At 32.7% G+C, this 17,160-nt stretch overlaps 1 protein-coding gene across 2 annotated transcripts in view; it reads right to left on the bottom strand.

Annotated features, from left to right (window-relative positions):
- Window positions 1-2,933: 2,933 nt before the first annotated feature.
- Window positions 2,934-17,160, bottom strand: part of LOC126741902 (C-terminal-binding protein) — a 71,355-nt gene continuing 57,128 nt past the window's right edge. Inside the window, exons 6-7 of one of the 2 annotated variants that reach the window (XM_050448366.1) lie at window positions 15,061-15,298; window positions 2,934-10,087 (exon numbers count right to left, since the gene is read on the bottom strand). In XM_050448366.1, coding sequence (XP_050304323.1) covers window positions 10,081-10,087; window positions 15,061-15,298 — 245 coding nt within the window. In that variant the 3' untranslated portion in view covers window positions 2,934-10,080. The remainder of the gene's footprint in view (window positions 10,088-15,060; window positions 15,299-17,160) is intronic. The other variant, XM_050448365.1, reaches the window with a different exon arrangement.

Here is a 17,160-nt window from a genome sequence, read left to right as displayed (position 1 = left end):
AAGAAAACTGTTTAACTTATATCATTAACTTTTTTGTTAAGCATTTGTTACAAATGGACGCAGTTATGCATAACGCGACCAAGCGCCAAAATCACAATTTTGGGAAAACACAATTAAGTTTCAAGTGGCCTTAAAAGTAGATAAATTAGAATGAAGATCAGTTTTTGCAAGATATATACAAGGCACTATTTCAAATCATTCTACAAAAGCTTTTAGCAAAAAATTGAACATTTTAGAAGTTATGATAAAAATTGTCGCTTAGTCTTGTAATGCTTTTTACATATTATTGGGTATTTGTATTTTACAAAACTGAACCGCACGCCAAATTTGTCGCATAGCTCGTTTATGCAAAGCTATTTTATTCTAAAGCTGTATATTTTGACTAAGAGTCCTACTTTTTACTTAAAATAAAAAGTGACTAATTAAAATGTTACAGTTCTAAAAAAAGCCACGTATACAGGAACTTTTTATTTTGAGTCAGCCTTCCTTAGAATATTTTCGGCTGATCGAAAACCTAATCAGCAGTAGGGCTGTTAGTCGAAACATATAGTTTAAAAATAAAATAAAAGGCTAGTTAAATAAAAGGAACAATAAGATTAGAGTAAAATTAAATCACCTTTGAAAAACTTTATTTACTAATAATATATGCTATAAGCAAATTAAAACGTCAAAAAAAACTGCATATTTCTTTGGAACATTACCATTACCAGCTACCCAAGAATTCTATTCTGCTTCATCCTCAATGTCAAAATCCGGTTGCCCATCATACCCTTCCAAGTCTTCCTCAATAGTTGGATCACCTACGAGGTTTTTATAAAATATCTTTTGGTATCAGAGGAAGCAAAAACTTTATGTTTCCAGTGTTTTCTCTGGAATAGGCTTTCCATCTGGCCATAAATTTTCAAGTAGATTTTTAAAGTTGGTTTTTGAAGTTTCCTTATTTTGTGGTCTTCCACGCTTTTTTTCTATATTAATTTCCTGGTTTCATCCCTAAGAGAAGTTTTAACAAATATTCTGAAGGAATATTAAGACTGTCTTTTCGAATTTCGATTTCTTTAAATTGAAGCCAATTTATTTTATTGTTTGTCACATCTACTTTTCGATTACTAATATTTTTTTCGATTTTAGTAGTAGAAAAAAATGTTCTTTTTCCATTTTATGGAGAAGTGGATTTTTCTTGCGGCATGATTTCATAATATTTATATAGTCATCAGCTGTATACAATATTCGTTGTAGTTTTAATGCGCATTCGATATCTCCAAAATCTGTGTCATTAGGTAGATAACTATGACCAGATGTTAAAAAACGCAACGTTATCTTTTCTATTGAAAGATTAACAAACATTGTCATAAGGAATAAAACCATTTTGATGTTGCGATTTTGGCCACCGCAGCTTTCTGACCATAAAATCAGATGTTTACAAGTAAACAGGAACCCACTTCCTGAGTACCTCTACCTGCCATACCTTCCAACCATAAATAACAATACCCTTTATTATTTTTTCCTGTGTGGATACCCAAATTAGATAACCAGAGCTGTCTTTTATAAAAGACAACACTTGTCGGTATACGAGGAAGAGGCAATATTTTTTCCATATCAAAGGTGAGTACTTCAAGGTGTTCGTCTTCCTCGGCCCTTTTTCTGTCTGCGTTCATTGCATTTCTCGTCTCACTAGATAAAGTTAAATGATTTTGTTTTTCCATCTTATACCTATTTTGCTCTTCAAGATTTGTTGTATTTTTCAAAACTTCTAGTTTGTTGCAAGAACTGCAGGTGTCTTTTTTTAGTGGCTTTCTCTTAAGATTAAAATTACTCAGAAAAATCTCTTTATATTTTGAAAATGAGATTGGGCTCTCTGATGTTTCCTTGTACAGGTTGTACATAACGTTTAATGTAGTATCCGATCGTAGATATATGCAGCTTGTTTGTCCCCTAGAATAATGTGACTTGTATTTTGGAAATTGATCAATGTGTCAGATTACTTCTTGGACTCTATCTTCTGATACTTTGTTTTTCCCGCCGCTAACAACTCCTCTCATATATTTTACTCCTTCAACTCTGTTTTTTAATTTTAAACAAGTATTAACCTTAGCACTAGAAATTCTCTACGTTCTCACACGTTTTCTAGTCTAATTTAAAATTGTATGTGCACCAACAGACTTAGTTAGTGCATTAAATGACACATCCAAAATAATACAAATAAATAAAATACAAACAAGAGGCCAATGATATTAGGGATCTATTTTTTATATTTTTCTATTTGCAATACTAAACCAAGCACCAAGTATCTTGACGTTTGGTTCGGTAATGCAAAATTTCGTGACATTTAGTCGCTTTATGCAAAATGCATCTAGTGTTATAAACCGTTTGGCGCTTAGTTTAACTTAAAATTATGTCGTTACTATAAATTTGTAGCGTTCAAGTAGCGTTTTGTAGATAAATATAGTCTTTGGCCATTAGATGGCGCAATAATACCCAAAATTCGAATTTGGCGCTTGGTCGCGTTATGCATAACTATGTCCAAATCATAATAGAAAAAAGCAAGTCAACTACGATAGTAATGTGTAATTATCTCCCTTTAACGTTAGAATGAAATGTTACATTTTGCTCCCAAGTTATACCAATGATTAGGTTCCAAATAGTATATAATTAATAAACAAATAAATATGAATTGCTTATTAGAAAAGTCACACACATAATTCACTGCGAAAAACATAATATTTTACTCTGCCTTGAATTTTAGACCGCCCGTATCTTCAAATAATTGCAAATGATCACACCTATCCGTCTACATTGGCAACCATATGCCAAATACAAATATATTATGATTTTTTCAAATTTATACTCGACTCCTCGTTTACTATTCTACTTTAACCATGCAAGTAAGCATTCATATAAGCATGAAAAAATAATATAGGTATGAGAAAGAAAAAAACTTTTAATCTTTTATTATAGGAATTTTATACCTCTATTTATGGTCTACAATTCTATTTACTTAACCTATTCAAATATCCCTTAACCTAATATTCAGAGTAAAAAAGGCGTTAAATTGTATTGCTAAAAATTAAAACCACGGTAGTAGTATTTTTTAGACAAATTTATTTTTTTGTTTATTTCAAAAAATTTATGTGGAAGTCCAATAGCCCTACAAAATTTGTTTTGCTCTTTTAAATTAAATATTTTAAGCCCGTCAGCGCTGGTCGTTTAATTTGCCCGTCAAAGTATTTAGAATAATCAGTTGGTGAACCATTTTCTACTTTACACGAATTTCTCTTTTATATAAAAATATACTGAGCAAATAGTACACCGCAACTGTTTAAAATTATTTTAACAGAAATGTTTGCGTTTGATGTTATCACTTTGACCCTTTTTTAAAAAAAAAATATTTTTGGTTTTACAAGGGTCAGTGGCATAGGAATGTATAAAAACTGTACGAAATCGGACAAATTAAACAAGATATTGTCCAACGGGCACCTCAAAAATCACGGTAATAGTTACAAATATCACTATCATTTATCCTACAATTTATAAGAAAAAGAAGAATTAACTGCACTTCACCGTACTGGTATTTGTTTAAGTCCACTTCGTCTCCACATTTTATTAAATATGCATCCTATAACGCTCTAGGCATTCAATAAATTTGTTAAACTCGAAATTAAAACGCCGGGCTATTTTTTAAAATATTTTTATATATTTTCCTGCAAGCGTTTTGTAGACCGAGTAAAAAAAATGCCCAATTTGTACAAAGAAAAATATTAAGGCTCTATTTAAATATTTTGCAATAATACCAACTAAAAAGTTCATTTTAAATCTATAATCTTGACATCCTTAAAAGTTTTTTTTTTTGATTAAATGTATTACACTAAAAAAATTACCGAAATATCTACACCTCTAAATAAAAAGCAGAAATGAAAATGCGTTATTAAAAGATGTAGATATTTGCAAATAACAGAAATTAATCATGATATTTTATACAAGTGAAGATAAGAGAATAGTAATGCACGAGAATGACCGACACTCTGCCCTTTAAATTCGCTAATCTATTTGCCAAAATTTTATTTTTGTGAAAATATTGACCAATATTTCGTCTCGATGTACGGTGTATTGATTTCTTTATTAACTCTACCTCAACAGTTGAATTTCAATAAGCATTCAAAATCGTTAATCGCAAACTTAAAGTTCGTAAACGTGAAAGTTCACAGAATAACTTTCGCTTTCGTTTGCAAAATATAGTTTAGGCAAACTTTTTAAAGTTGGAGAAACGCTTTATGACCTGTTTTTACCATTTTGCACTGCAATATAAAAACATACATTTCTCCAATATATAGCCAATGATATCAAAGGGAATCGAACGGTTTTAACTTTAGTAGTCTAAACAAAAAACCCCGTGCTAAGTAAATAAATCATAATTAACACCAACCTTTTAAAAAAGGTACTTCGGTAATAACTGAGTGTGTTTAAATGATTTAAAAAGTAAAAAAAAAAGAGTTTTTTGATACCCATTTAAAGATTTTAAACACATGGTGGACAACGGAAAAAACTAAAAATAATCCTTCCTTTATCTAAGATCACTTACTCTAATAAAACTCATGTGACTCCCTGAAATTATCCCCATATTCGTGTAGTCGAAAATCATAACTATGTAGGTTACATTTTAAATAAATTATTAATTTGTGGATTAGGACGGTTTTTCTAGATTATCTACCTCGGTCTATATGTACTTAACAACCCATAATGTATTGAGTGGTTGAGTAGAGTAAATACGGTAAGACGTATTACCGCTACGGCAAATGACCCAACTCAAAAGATATTTCAGTACTTACAAGGTGTCTCCTTAATATGGCAAAAAATCCTTATTCAAGGAACTGAATAAAAATATAAAAACATGCCTTTGAGCTACATGGTGATAAAATTTAAAGAAAAAAAAACACTTTATCGTTAACCACACCAGATATTTTTGTAAAATGTTTGTACACTTTAAAAAGCGGTTTAAACTGAAAATTATTAAACAAAAAGTGATACGCCACGGTTTTTTCGTTAAATTAAAATTATTTTCTAATTATTCATTACCAAGGAACTTTCCTATTTTTTGACTGTCACACGGTTTAAAAAGACAATATTTTAAACTGATAAGAAGTAAATAATTTATTTACTTTACTAAAAAAAAAACAATGAGGACTTAATCAGATTTTAACGATATGGCCATAATGAAACAGGTTTTTTATTTTTTGATGAGGCAGACAAAAAATCTAAGAAAGTAGATTCCCTTTGAAAATGAGATTTTTAAAAATAATTTTCATTTGTTGAAGAAAACCAGAGGTCTGCTACGGGTTCCTTGAATCATATTCAAATCGCTCACGAACGCCACCGAGAACGCTAAAAAAGTGTTTTTAGTCTTAAGTCTTCAAACTTTACCCTGTATCTCAAAGGTTATTTATAGGGTTTTTCAATTGATACGGGTCGAAGGTGGCAGCCGTGTTGTTTTGTTGACGTTTGTCCAACCTATTGTTTATTATTCAGTTACTGATATCAAAACACCATGGCAAGTTTGTAACGAAGTGAGTAGCACGTCCAAATAATAAAACTTTATTATTAAAAATGAGTGTTCGTTAGTGCGAACGTTGCGCCCATTGTAGGTAGCCCATCAATATTTGGTGGCTAAATTCGAGACGACCGGTTCGGTAAACAAACAGCCAAGACCCGTACGTCAAAGAAGTGATAGATCGGCAAAGAACATGACCGCTATCCGGTAAGTGATCAGGAAAACACGAGACAGTCAATTCCTTCAATTTGGCGAATTTTAGGTTGGGACTTAAGTCTGCACTTGTCCAAGATGCTATTGACACAAGAACGTAAAGTTAATGGCCATAGACAACGCTCTCGAACTCGTGATGGAAGAGGTGCATTTTTGAATGAATGCTTTTGTTAACAAGTAGAATTGCTACATATGGAGCGATGCCAACCCACAGGAGGTTCAAGGGAGATTTTGGGTCTACGGCGTTATTGGTACGTAGTTTTTCGAGAACGACGTGGATGACGCAATCACCATCAACGACGACCGTTACAGAAGATGGTAACCGATTTTTTTTTGGCCGAAATTGAACGATATAGACGTGGACGACATGTGGTTCCAGCAGAACGCTCGACACGATCACAGTGAACGATTTGAGGGTATGATTATCTCTCGCAGAGGTGACATACATTGGCCAAGATTGTGCAATTCGACTATTTTTTGTGGGGTTTTCTGGAATCGCAGGTATATACCAATGGCAATCAAACGAGACCCTTAAGGCCAACATAACTCAGGATATCGCTGACATTCAGCCAAATCTATGAGTCATTGAAAATTATATGTTATATTCCTTACATAATGGCATATACCGGGTGACACAGGAAAAAGGACACTTAATAACTATTTTACTCTTCCAGATAAACAAATAAAATTTGGTATATTGATGGAATTACTATAAGAGCATCTTTTGACAAATTCAGTTGTTTTCCGTTATTTCCTGCTTAACCAGAAGTAACACTATCTTTCTTATTTTAAATAAGACACTTGGTATATTATTAGGTATTTTAAAATAGGGTGCCATGAATGCATTGAAAGTTTTAATTTTTAATCAAGTAATCAAGGTAAAATAGTTTTCATTGCATATTATGACTTAAATCTTTTACACGCCTATTTAAAATGTCCAAGCCAGTAATTTTGGCATTTACTTATTTTTTTTAATAGCACGTTATAAGGAACAGTCACTTTTGAAATAAGGTTTTTTTCTCAGCAATTTAGTATAATTATTTTTTTAAATCGGTGGATAAATAAGCCCAAAGAAGAAAAAAATTAAGTCATATACATAAAGGCATTTAATTAACAGAAATAGCATAGAAGGCTTTGAAGTCGTGACTAGGAGGCTGCGTTTTGACGCATTCTTGAATTATTTTTCAATTGACATAATACATGACATCTTGTCAAGTTCAATTAATATTTGTCATTCAAATAAATTTGCAACGTTTTTTGAAATAATTTTTTTTAAAGTGTTTACTGACTGTATTGCTGAAAAACTGATATCAAGTAATAAAACACAATGAATATTTTTTCCGTGATTATTTGATTAATAATTAAAACTTTCAATGCAGTTATGGCCTTATTTCAAAATTTAAAAAACTAATTTTTCCTCTGAGTATAAAACAAAAAGTAGCAAATGCGGCATCATTAATCTCAGAATATTATTTCCTATCAAAATACGAATAATATACCAACTGTCCCATTTAAAATAAAAAAGTGTGACTTCCTATTAAACCGAAAGTAACAAAAAATATCGAAATATGCCAAAAGATGCTTTTCTGGCTATTGAATCTATATACTAAATTTCATTTATTTATCTGAAAATTAAAAAAGTTGTTAAGTGTTCCCTTTTTCCTGTGTATTCCATTTAAACATCGACTCGCCCTTAAAAAATGACCCTATTTCCAACATAAAAAATGACCCTGTTTCCAACATATTAGATCTATTGCAACTCTTCTTAATTTTATTCAAGGTACTCGCTTCCTTTCAATATTAAGGAAACACCCTTCATATGATTTGCCATTAAAGGGCATTTTCGATTTTGTTTAAGAACCAGTTACAAGTGAGTCGGGTTGAAGTGAGCTTTAAATCTTCGTTTTGAACACACAGGAAATTACGAATTTAGAAAACAATAGTTTAAAGTGCAATTTCTCAAGACACATATCACAGAACTGAATTTTATGGACTCTTATTTAAACGACAAAATCAGTGCAAAATTACGCTAAATACTAAAACGCTTTAAAATTTATTAACAACAGCAGAACCTCAATAAAACAAAGGATTTTCAAAAACTTGTTCTAAACACAACACTCAAGCTTATTTTTGTCTATTTAGGTTCACCTTTAAATGTTTTTTATATCCCTAGGGCCTGATCTATTTGTATAATTTACAATGAAAAACGACTGTCCGTCCAGGCCATATTGCTAATCCAGGATTTTAGGAAAAGAAGTTTACAAAAATAACGTGTTTAAACACGCTAAATACTGCTACAGAATTGAGGAAGCCTATTCATTCGGAGATCTCCCAAAAATTATTACAACCTTTGAATGACCTCCAAAGTAATGTTAAAAGATGGCAGTTTAACCTGCGTCAGGAGGTTAATTAAGTTGTATCTTTTAATACCTTTAGTCATAAAAGCATTTGGTCGGTAACAAATATTTACACAGTCCCATGCGCCAAAAAAGACAAGCGACAGGAATTATATTTAATTGAACAAAAAGACAGCGGAGTTCTTGATCGTAATGGAAGGGGAACGTAAATTGTGTCATGGTATCTCTTTTTTATCCTTAAAGCTGTCCATGCCTTTTTTTCACGCGTGAAATTTTACAAAAAATTTTTTGCGAACAATGGGTATGTTAAATAATCTTTGGCCATAAGGGTTTAATAGTTACATAGTGTCCCATTTCAATCACAAACAACGTTAGTTAAAATCTATCAGAGGCAAAGGAGATCAAAGCAAGAGTAGGTTTATTAAGGTTTAAGAGATTTTTAATATGGAAGAAAACTCCCTAATTTTTATACCAGATGAAAAGGTGTGCTAAAGAATCATAGAAAGTTCGAATTCAAAATACGCCTCGTCTTTGAAATCACCTTAAAAATTTCAATGTCACGGCTTTCGATTAATAGCGCTAACTTAACGTCTTAGACAATTCTTATCTAAAGCCATTTTACTGTTCCCAAGTAAATACCTATTATTAAGACGAAGTTGACCTTTATGTAACCTTTCTGTCGCTTGAAACACCATTCATAAAATTTCTCGTACCTTTCAAATCCGGCATATTTTTTTAAATCCATGTAAAAAAATTACAATGGTCTTGAAAAACGGCCAAGTGGTTGGACTCATACTTTGATCACATTTTCCCGCGACACTTTTGTCCTTTAAAACTTTTTTCTTATTAAGCCTGCATATCAAAAGAGCTAATTGTTAAGTTACCACTGGACCTTATCTAAAGCAAAATTTATGTATTTCTTTAATTATTTAGTCTTAGGTAGGGTCTTGTAGAAGAAGTTGATAATGATATTTGACAATTATATCAAACCTTAGAGTGGAGACAACATTACCAATATCCAATTTATTAAACCTTAACATTAGCTTTGAAAATTAAGATTTATATTCCCACCCATATGAAAATTTGTACTTTGAATAAAAATAAAATAATTACGTATTAAAGTAGAATTAACAGAAACATTGCATACACCATACACCGTGAAAAGGGACGCATTTTCTCAACAAATTACAAATTTCTTTACAGAATACCTTCGTTCTTCGTCACCACCACTCAAAAATTTCGAAGAATAATATTTCAATGTCCGTAAGTTAATTTTAAAATAATCTTGACACAAAATATGTACAAACATCATCGTGACCAAAAAAAAATACATACAAGTATACTTTGCTAAACCTAAATTAATTGTTTTAATTAAAAAATATTGTAATCACCAATTAATGTTATTCGTCTTGCGTATGTGAAATGCGGTCGCGTGCAAGAAGAAGGGGGTTGAAGCTTGAAAGTTAACATTTTCAGAATTAATACATTACTTGATTTAAAGTTACAGTCATTTTTGTCCAGGCAAGAAAATATATTTAAAAAAAACCTCAAATATTTTACAGTCCATGCCAAAAATGACAACGCGTTTGATAACTTCAATAACTTTCCCAGAGCCTCTGTCCCATTCTTCCATACTCAACCAACCGACAGAAAAAATAATGTAAAAAGTGATTTTAATAAAAAAGAAACCATAATCTATTGTCCATCTGTTGTGATGTAAATGTTTTCAAGAAAAGCGTTTTTTTTTTTCGATATGTATACCGTATCAAACCAAGGTCTAATATGAACAAAGGAATTAAAAAAAAATAATAACGTGATCTATTTTTTTCGCACTTCTTCCTCAAATTACCACTCCTGCTGCTTCTGCCCCGCGTTTCGGGGTGGTTTTCTCCCGGTGTCGCTAGTGTTAGTGCACCTCAGACGGTTCCGGTTTTGGCGGGTGGTGGTTCGCCGCTGATTCTGTTGTGCCTATGGACTGTAAGAAAACAACAATATTTTAGACCATGTAGTTATGTAGGGAAATAAAAAAAATTAGTTTTTTTCGATGTTTAGTTTATGGATCCCGAAAACTCTTGCAAAATGGACCAACAGTCAAATAAAAAAAAAAAATCTATATGCAGTGTATTCAAAACACTGGTATACAAAAAAAAACTGTTTGGCGTGTTTTCTAGGGTATTTTGGAGTCGCTGGTTCCGAACAGTACATTCATCAGTGTGATATTGTCCATGCTTATTTTAATGCAAAAAATGACAAAGGATTAGATAATTACGTTTGATACACAACAAACGTTAGTTAAAAAAAAGATATTTGCTGCTTTGGCGCACCACCACGGATTTTTTATACATTTTCTGGCCATATATCTATACATCTTATACTATATGTTACACTATATGTGTAATTTATACTCTTTAAAAAATTATTCATAGCTTGAACAATTTTAATTAGATTCATTAACAATTGAGACATTTTAAAGTGGTTATAATACGCAACGACGCGAGCAAAAATGATATAACAGTTTTACAACCATGCAAATTCAATGTAATTGTGAAATATTGCATTTTGAATCAGAACACTATAAAAAAATTCATAGTGGTTACCGGGTATGTAGAGACTCGATTTGACGTGTTGTTAATTGCAAAATTACTGGCGAAAAAAATCGAAATTTTTGCATAAGTGCTATTTTTGTACCAACATCTTGAAAACTATACGTCAAATGGACATAATTTTCAGATTCAGCATACCCAAATTACTAAAGAAAACTTTAGTAATTTGGGTATTAAATTCACGTATATAGAAAATTAAACTTAAAACTTTAACGATACCTTCCGTTATTTAATTTAATCTAAATGCAATAATTTATTGTTTGACAAATACTAACTGCGGGTACGGGGTATCGGTAAGGAAGGCCCAGTTTTAAATAAAATATTTCATTCATAAAACATTTAGCGGTGTGTGCAATTTAAAATAATTAATATCATAGAAGACAAAACATACAAACCTAAAATAGTCCATTCGCTGAGAGCAAAGTGTACAAAATTTAGTGGGATGGCTAAAACGTATCTTGTTTTATGTTTTTTTTGCGAGGCCGAACACGATTCTGATAATAATTTTCTAATCAGAACAGACCACAAAAGTTATAAACAATTTAATTGTTTAAATGCAAATAACTCGAAAAATATGGGTAATATCGAAAAAAATTGTTATTAAAAAGTTGCTCATAAAATTTACAAAAAGATCGTCAGGTATATACAGAAATTCGCAACGGATTTGAAGTTACAAGCGTTTAAATAAAATAAATAAGAAATTATTGCATAATGGCATATGATATATTTCTATTATATAATAAACACATACACATTATATTAATGGGATGCCAAGGGTCTTGAAGAATAAAAGCCGCAAAAGAGGAAGACAGTCAAAAAACTTATTAGTTATTTTCACAACGCTGGTGGTGTTCGCAGAAAAATTGCTGAATTGGGATTTAAAGACTTTACATTTTTAGGAATGTTCGTAATCCGATCAAAACAGAGAAGGCTAGAGGTGGTGGTACAGTGGTGGAAATTTGATAGTTTGGACTGAAGTTTCGATAGGTCTTTGAATATCCCAGTTAAATTCTGGAACCAATTGTTCATCCACGCGCTACAGAATTTGGTGAAAATTTTGTACTTATGCACGACAATGGACGTTCGCATATTGCAAGAACCGCTAGAAACTTTTCGGAACAGCACAATATTCAGATATTGTCATGGCCTGCGAAATTCCCTGACTTAAATCCTATCGCGCACGTTTGAGATATGTTGAAAAGGCGTGTTTTACGTTAACGATTAGTGTTCCAGTCAAGACAAAAGTTGTTGACTGTATGCAAGAGGCTCAACTGTATACAATGATTATAAATTGAGCAAAACAACGTTGACAATTTAATGACGAGCATGGCAAACAAATGTCGAGCTGTTATTAACAGCAAGGGTGGTCATACATTCAAAACAGTTATTTGAACACAACGATTTTTAGACTACTTGCCTATTAATTTAACATACTGCAAAGGTAAACTTTTACCCAAATCATGAAATTTTGTCGATTTTTTCACGACTTTACAATATAATTACAAAAAACTGCCACCAATCTGGATTTGCAGCAAATAGGTTTTGTATTTAGCGAGTAAACCTCTTATCTTATTTATCACCCATTCAGTCACCACACATGATCATATGAGGGGGTCAGAAGCCAAGGGGTCCAAGAGACATTTTTTCAGAAAACGATCTAAGTGTAAATACTGAATGGTGAAACATTATTTTATATCATGGAAATGCGTTTCAATACTAGTGCTGCTCTCTATGGAATGTTGAGAAAATCAGCAGATTCAGTCGCCCGTATTGTTAATTGGCATAGGGAACTAAGTGCGCTTGAACCCCTTTGCCACTTAAGCATCAGTCATTTAGTAGATTACGCGCGAAGTGGAAGAGGTTAAGTTTTGCAAGTTTTTACAGTTTTTAAGTTGTTTTGAAGTTTATAATTTGTTGAAATATTTTCCTTGACGTTATTTTTTTTTAATTTTTAGATCTATTTAGTGATAATTCCGATGTTGATATGGACTACGTCCCAAATCAAAATAGTTCACAGTCTTCTTCAGATTCAGAGCTTAGCATAGCAGAAAGAGCAAGTACATCCAAGAAACGAATACGAAAAATAGCACAGTGGAAGCGATCCGAAGCAAAACTAAAGCGTAACTCTGGCCAAAGGTACGTTGGACGGCGGGGTGAAGTTCATGAAGCAAAATCAGTTAAACCGTACAATCACATTTGTAGATACGAATGTAATGAACATTTTACCGAAGAAGTGCGCATGTCTATATTTTCAGATTTCTGGGATCTCGGAAAGAAACAAAATGATTGGGACTTGCAAACTTCATTCATTGTTTCATGTGTTTCTAAGCATATTCCTAAACGACCCCATCGACTTGCAGTTTCTCAAAAAAACGTCAGCACAATCATAACGTTGAAAAATTATCGCGTTTGTAAGCAGTTTTTTTTGTGTACGTTGGATATTTCTCAGAAGAGGTTCTATAACGCTGTCAGTAAACATAAAGAAACAGGAATCGCCCATACAGATCAAAGAGGTCGTCATACTCCTGGAAATAAACTAAGCGAGGCTACTATTAATTTAGTGAAAGAGCATATAAATTCCTTTCCTAAGTTTATTAGCCATTATACAAGAAAGGATAACCCAAACCGTAAATATCTATCTCCAGAATTAAATATTTCAAAAATATACAGTTTGTATAAAGACTTTTGTTCACAACGACGAACAGATCCTGTAAAAATCAGCAAATACCCTAATATTTTTAACACTCAGTTCAACCTTAGTTTTTACCGGCCTTAGACCGACACTTGCTCAACCTGTGATATTTTAAAAATCAAAATGGATGCCCTAGATCGAGGTTCTGAAGAAAAGAGAGCCTTACTCCGCGACCACGAGATTCATTTAAGGAAAGTGTCTTCTGTTAAATCCTTAAAGAATCAGGCCACTAACTTAGCTAAAGAATCCCCCCAAACTCGTCGTGCCATATGTTTTGACCTGCAAAAAACTCTACCCACTCCATTTGTTACATGCAGCAAAGTGTACTATTTACATCCACTTTGGACATACAACCTTGGAATACAGGATCTAGCTACTGGTACTGCCAACATGTATATGTGGCATGAGGGAATGGCAGCGAAAGGGTCTCAGGAGCTTTTATCATGTCTAATCAAATATATTGAATGTCTGCCACCAACTTTTACCCATATAGAAGCTTTCAGTGACAACTGCGGCGGACAAAATAAAAATAAAAATATAGTGAAATTCTGGACCTATATTGTGCAACATACCCGCATCAAAAGCGTACATCATCAATTTCTTGTCTCGGGCCATTCGTTCATGGAGTGCGACCAGGATTTTGCCCTTATAGAAAAATCAAAAAGGAAGCTTACAAACATATTTACTCCTGATGATTGGATCCATTTTGTGGGAGGCGTTAGTCGCATATTTATTGTGGTTAAAATGCAGCCTCAGGACTTTAAGTCAATATCTCCAATGGATAGCTACATGAAACCAAACATTGTAGGCCTTAGTAAGATGCAATGGTTGCATTCTGAAAAAGCTGAACCTTACAAGATGTTTTATAAGGAAGTCTACAACCAAGAAATCGCATTTAATATAATGGACCTAAAACAAAAAAATACTACTGGACGCCCAAGGAATCAGCCAATCACTGTAGGTAGCATTGCCAAATTTGCATGTTACCCCACCAAAAATCAAACCGGCCAAGTATCAGAATCTCTTGCAGCTACTACCTTTTCTTCCGCCTGTCCATCATAAATTTTACAAGGATCTGTTATATAAAGGAAAAACCTCAAGGCTTCAACAACAACAAATTAATGTCACCCAAGAAGAGGATACAGACACAGATTGAGATTAATATGTTTTTCTTTATATTGAGTTCATGTTAATTTCTCCATTAGAATAAACATTTCTTTATTTTGGTAAATTGTTATATATTTTATTTTTAAGGCAAAGGGGTTTAAGTGACTGGCCTATTAGTTTTAACTCGCAAAAAAGCCTTATATTAACCAAAAAATGATGTCTAGAATTTCTGAAATGCATTTTGAAACATTAAAATTACAATATTTAATAAAAACAGAAATATAACATATCACCAAATATTTTTTAATGACCTAAAACTTTAAATCAAACATTCTCAAAACTCTTAAATTGTTAGTTGTACCCCTTGGCTTCTGACCCCCTCATATGTGTGACGGGATCCCGCACTATACAAATAGCGTTGTTAATTGGCTTAAAAAATTTCAGTAAAATTCACCATATCAAATTTCCCATCCTTTATAACCGTACTATAGGAAATATTTTCCCTGTAATAAGAATGAAAGGTTACTTTACTATACCCTAACCAACCTTATAAGCGATTCTTGTCTAAATTGGTATTCACTGGTAGAAGTACTCACTAGAGCGTGCGGAGGCACCTGAACGGGGGGTCCGACGACGGGCGGGGCTGCCGGTTGCGGCGTCGGTGGAGCGGCGCTCGGTGTCACCGTGTGTGGCGGCGCTTCATGGGGCGTCGTCGAGTGTGCTTGTTGCACAGGCAACGCGCCGCCTCCCTGGTAGTAACCGCCGTTTACTCCTGCAGGCGATACTAGAACAATAGTTTTAAAATAAATAAATATCTACATACAACTCAAGAATTCATATTATTTCATATACAGTATTGGACTAACTCTATACAGTATAGAAAAAACGGGAAAAGTAAGCAATGTTTAAAAGATTTCAAATTAGGATATTTCTATTTGCTAGCATATACAGTATTGGCCATAAAAGTTGGAACTTTCAAAAATTTAAAATTTTTCCAATATTTCAAATTTATATTTTATTTTTGTACATCCAATCAATAAACATATTTATAAGTAAACAAAAAAGCATACCAGAATTTCAACGTTATCTTGTTTCAGACAATAAGAAATACTTTAAATTTTTGTGCTGGACAAAATGCTTGGACTTTTTATAAAAGATGTATTTTACAGGCAGGCTTTGACACACCAGTCTGCAAGTGGGTTTTTTTTATTTATTTTATTTTGTGTTACCATGGCAAAAGGCAAGGCCTATTCCAGCGACATTCGCCAAAGAATTTTAGATTTTTACAATCACGATGTTAGGCAGCGTAATATTGTTCAAAGACTAAACGTTCCTAAGAACACCGTGTCACGGATAATAAAGAAATATCGTATATTTGGAAATGTGGTACCAGGTAAAAGCACTGGAAGACCCAAAAGCCACGACTGCCCGTGTAGATAGGCGAATTTTAAATATTTCCCAGAATGACCCATTTTTGTCATCCTCCATAATTTTACAAAAATTAAATGAAGGTGAGTCTGCAAGAACGGTAAGAAGGCGATTGTGTTCTGGTGGACTTAACAGCTATAGACCTGCTAAAAAACCTTTGCTGCGGAAGAAAAATGTCAAGTTACATCTACAATTTGCAATGGATCATCTTAACTGGACTGTACAAGATTGGAAAAAAGTGCTATTCAGTGACGAATCTAAGTTCAATCTGTTTTCCAGTGATGGAATACTTCATGTAAGACGACCGAAAGGTGAAAGACTCAAGAAAAAGTTTATCCGACCTACGGTTAAACATGGAGGTGGTAATGTAATAGTATGGGGATACTTTTCTTGGTACATACATAAAATTGTGGGGAAAATGGATCGATTTATGTATCGGGATATTTTGCGAAATATAATGGTGCCTTACACATTTGAGTCTATGCCAGTAAATTTTGTATTCCAGCATGATAACGATCCAAAACATTTGTCAAAATTGGTAAAAGAATGGTTGGACCAAGAAAAGATTACAGTTTTAAAGTGGCCGGCCCAGAGTCCAGACTTAAACCGGATTGAAAATTTATGGGAACATCTGGATCGCAAAATTTGGGCATCTGGAACAGTCAAAAATGCTGATGAACTATTTCATAAGCTTGTTGAAGCCTGGACTCACATTGACAGACAAACGCAGGCAGTAATTAATGCTAAGGGTTACCATACCAAATATTAATTATAATATTATGGTTTCAATAAATTATGTTTTATGTCGTTTTTTAATAAAAATCATTTAGTTCCAAGTATTTTGTGCAGATTTTTTTAAATTTTTATTCCGAACTGCTACTGGTGCTGAATCTTTGTCAACATTTAAATTAATTAAGACTAGTTTTTCGTGTACAACAACTTTATAAAAGAAAATAAAATGCTAATTAAAAGGCACACAAAATATAATACATTTTCAAAAGTTCCAACTATTATGGCCAATACTGTAGGTAAACACTATATAAAACTAAGTTGTTGAAAATATTACATAATTTTTGCTGTTTTTCCCATTATGTTTTTTTTAATCTCTATTCTTCCAAGTTATTTGTGTTTCAGAAACTGTGCTTACAATTTTGATAAGAGAGAATAAAGTCAATAAAATATTATTTAGCAAATAGGTGCTAGAGCTAAAGCATGAGA

This window comes from Anthonomus grandis, chromosome 11 (assembly GCF_022605725.1).
Source record: "Anthonomus grandis grandis chromosome 11, icAntGran1.3, whole genome shotgun sequence".
Lineage (NCBI taxonomy): Eukaryota > Metazoa > Arthropoda > Insecta > Coleoptera > Curculionidae > Anthonomus > Anthonomus grandis.
Note: the sequence above shows the minus strand (reverse complement) of the source record. Positions and strands in the feature narration are given on the sequence as shown.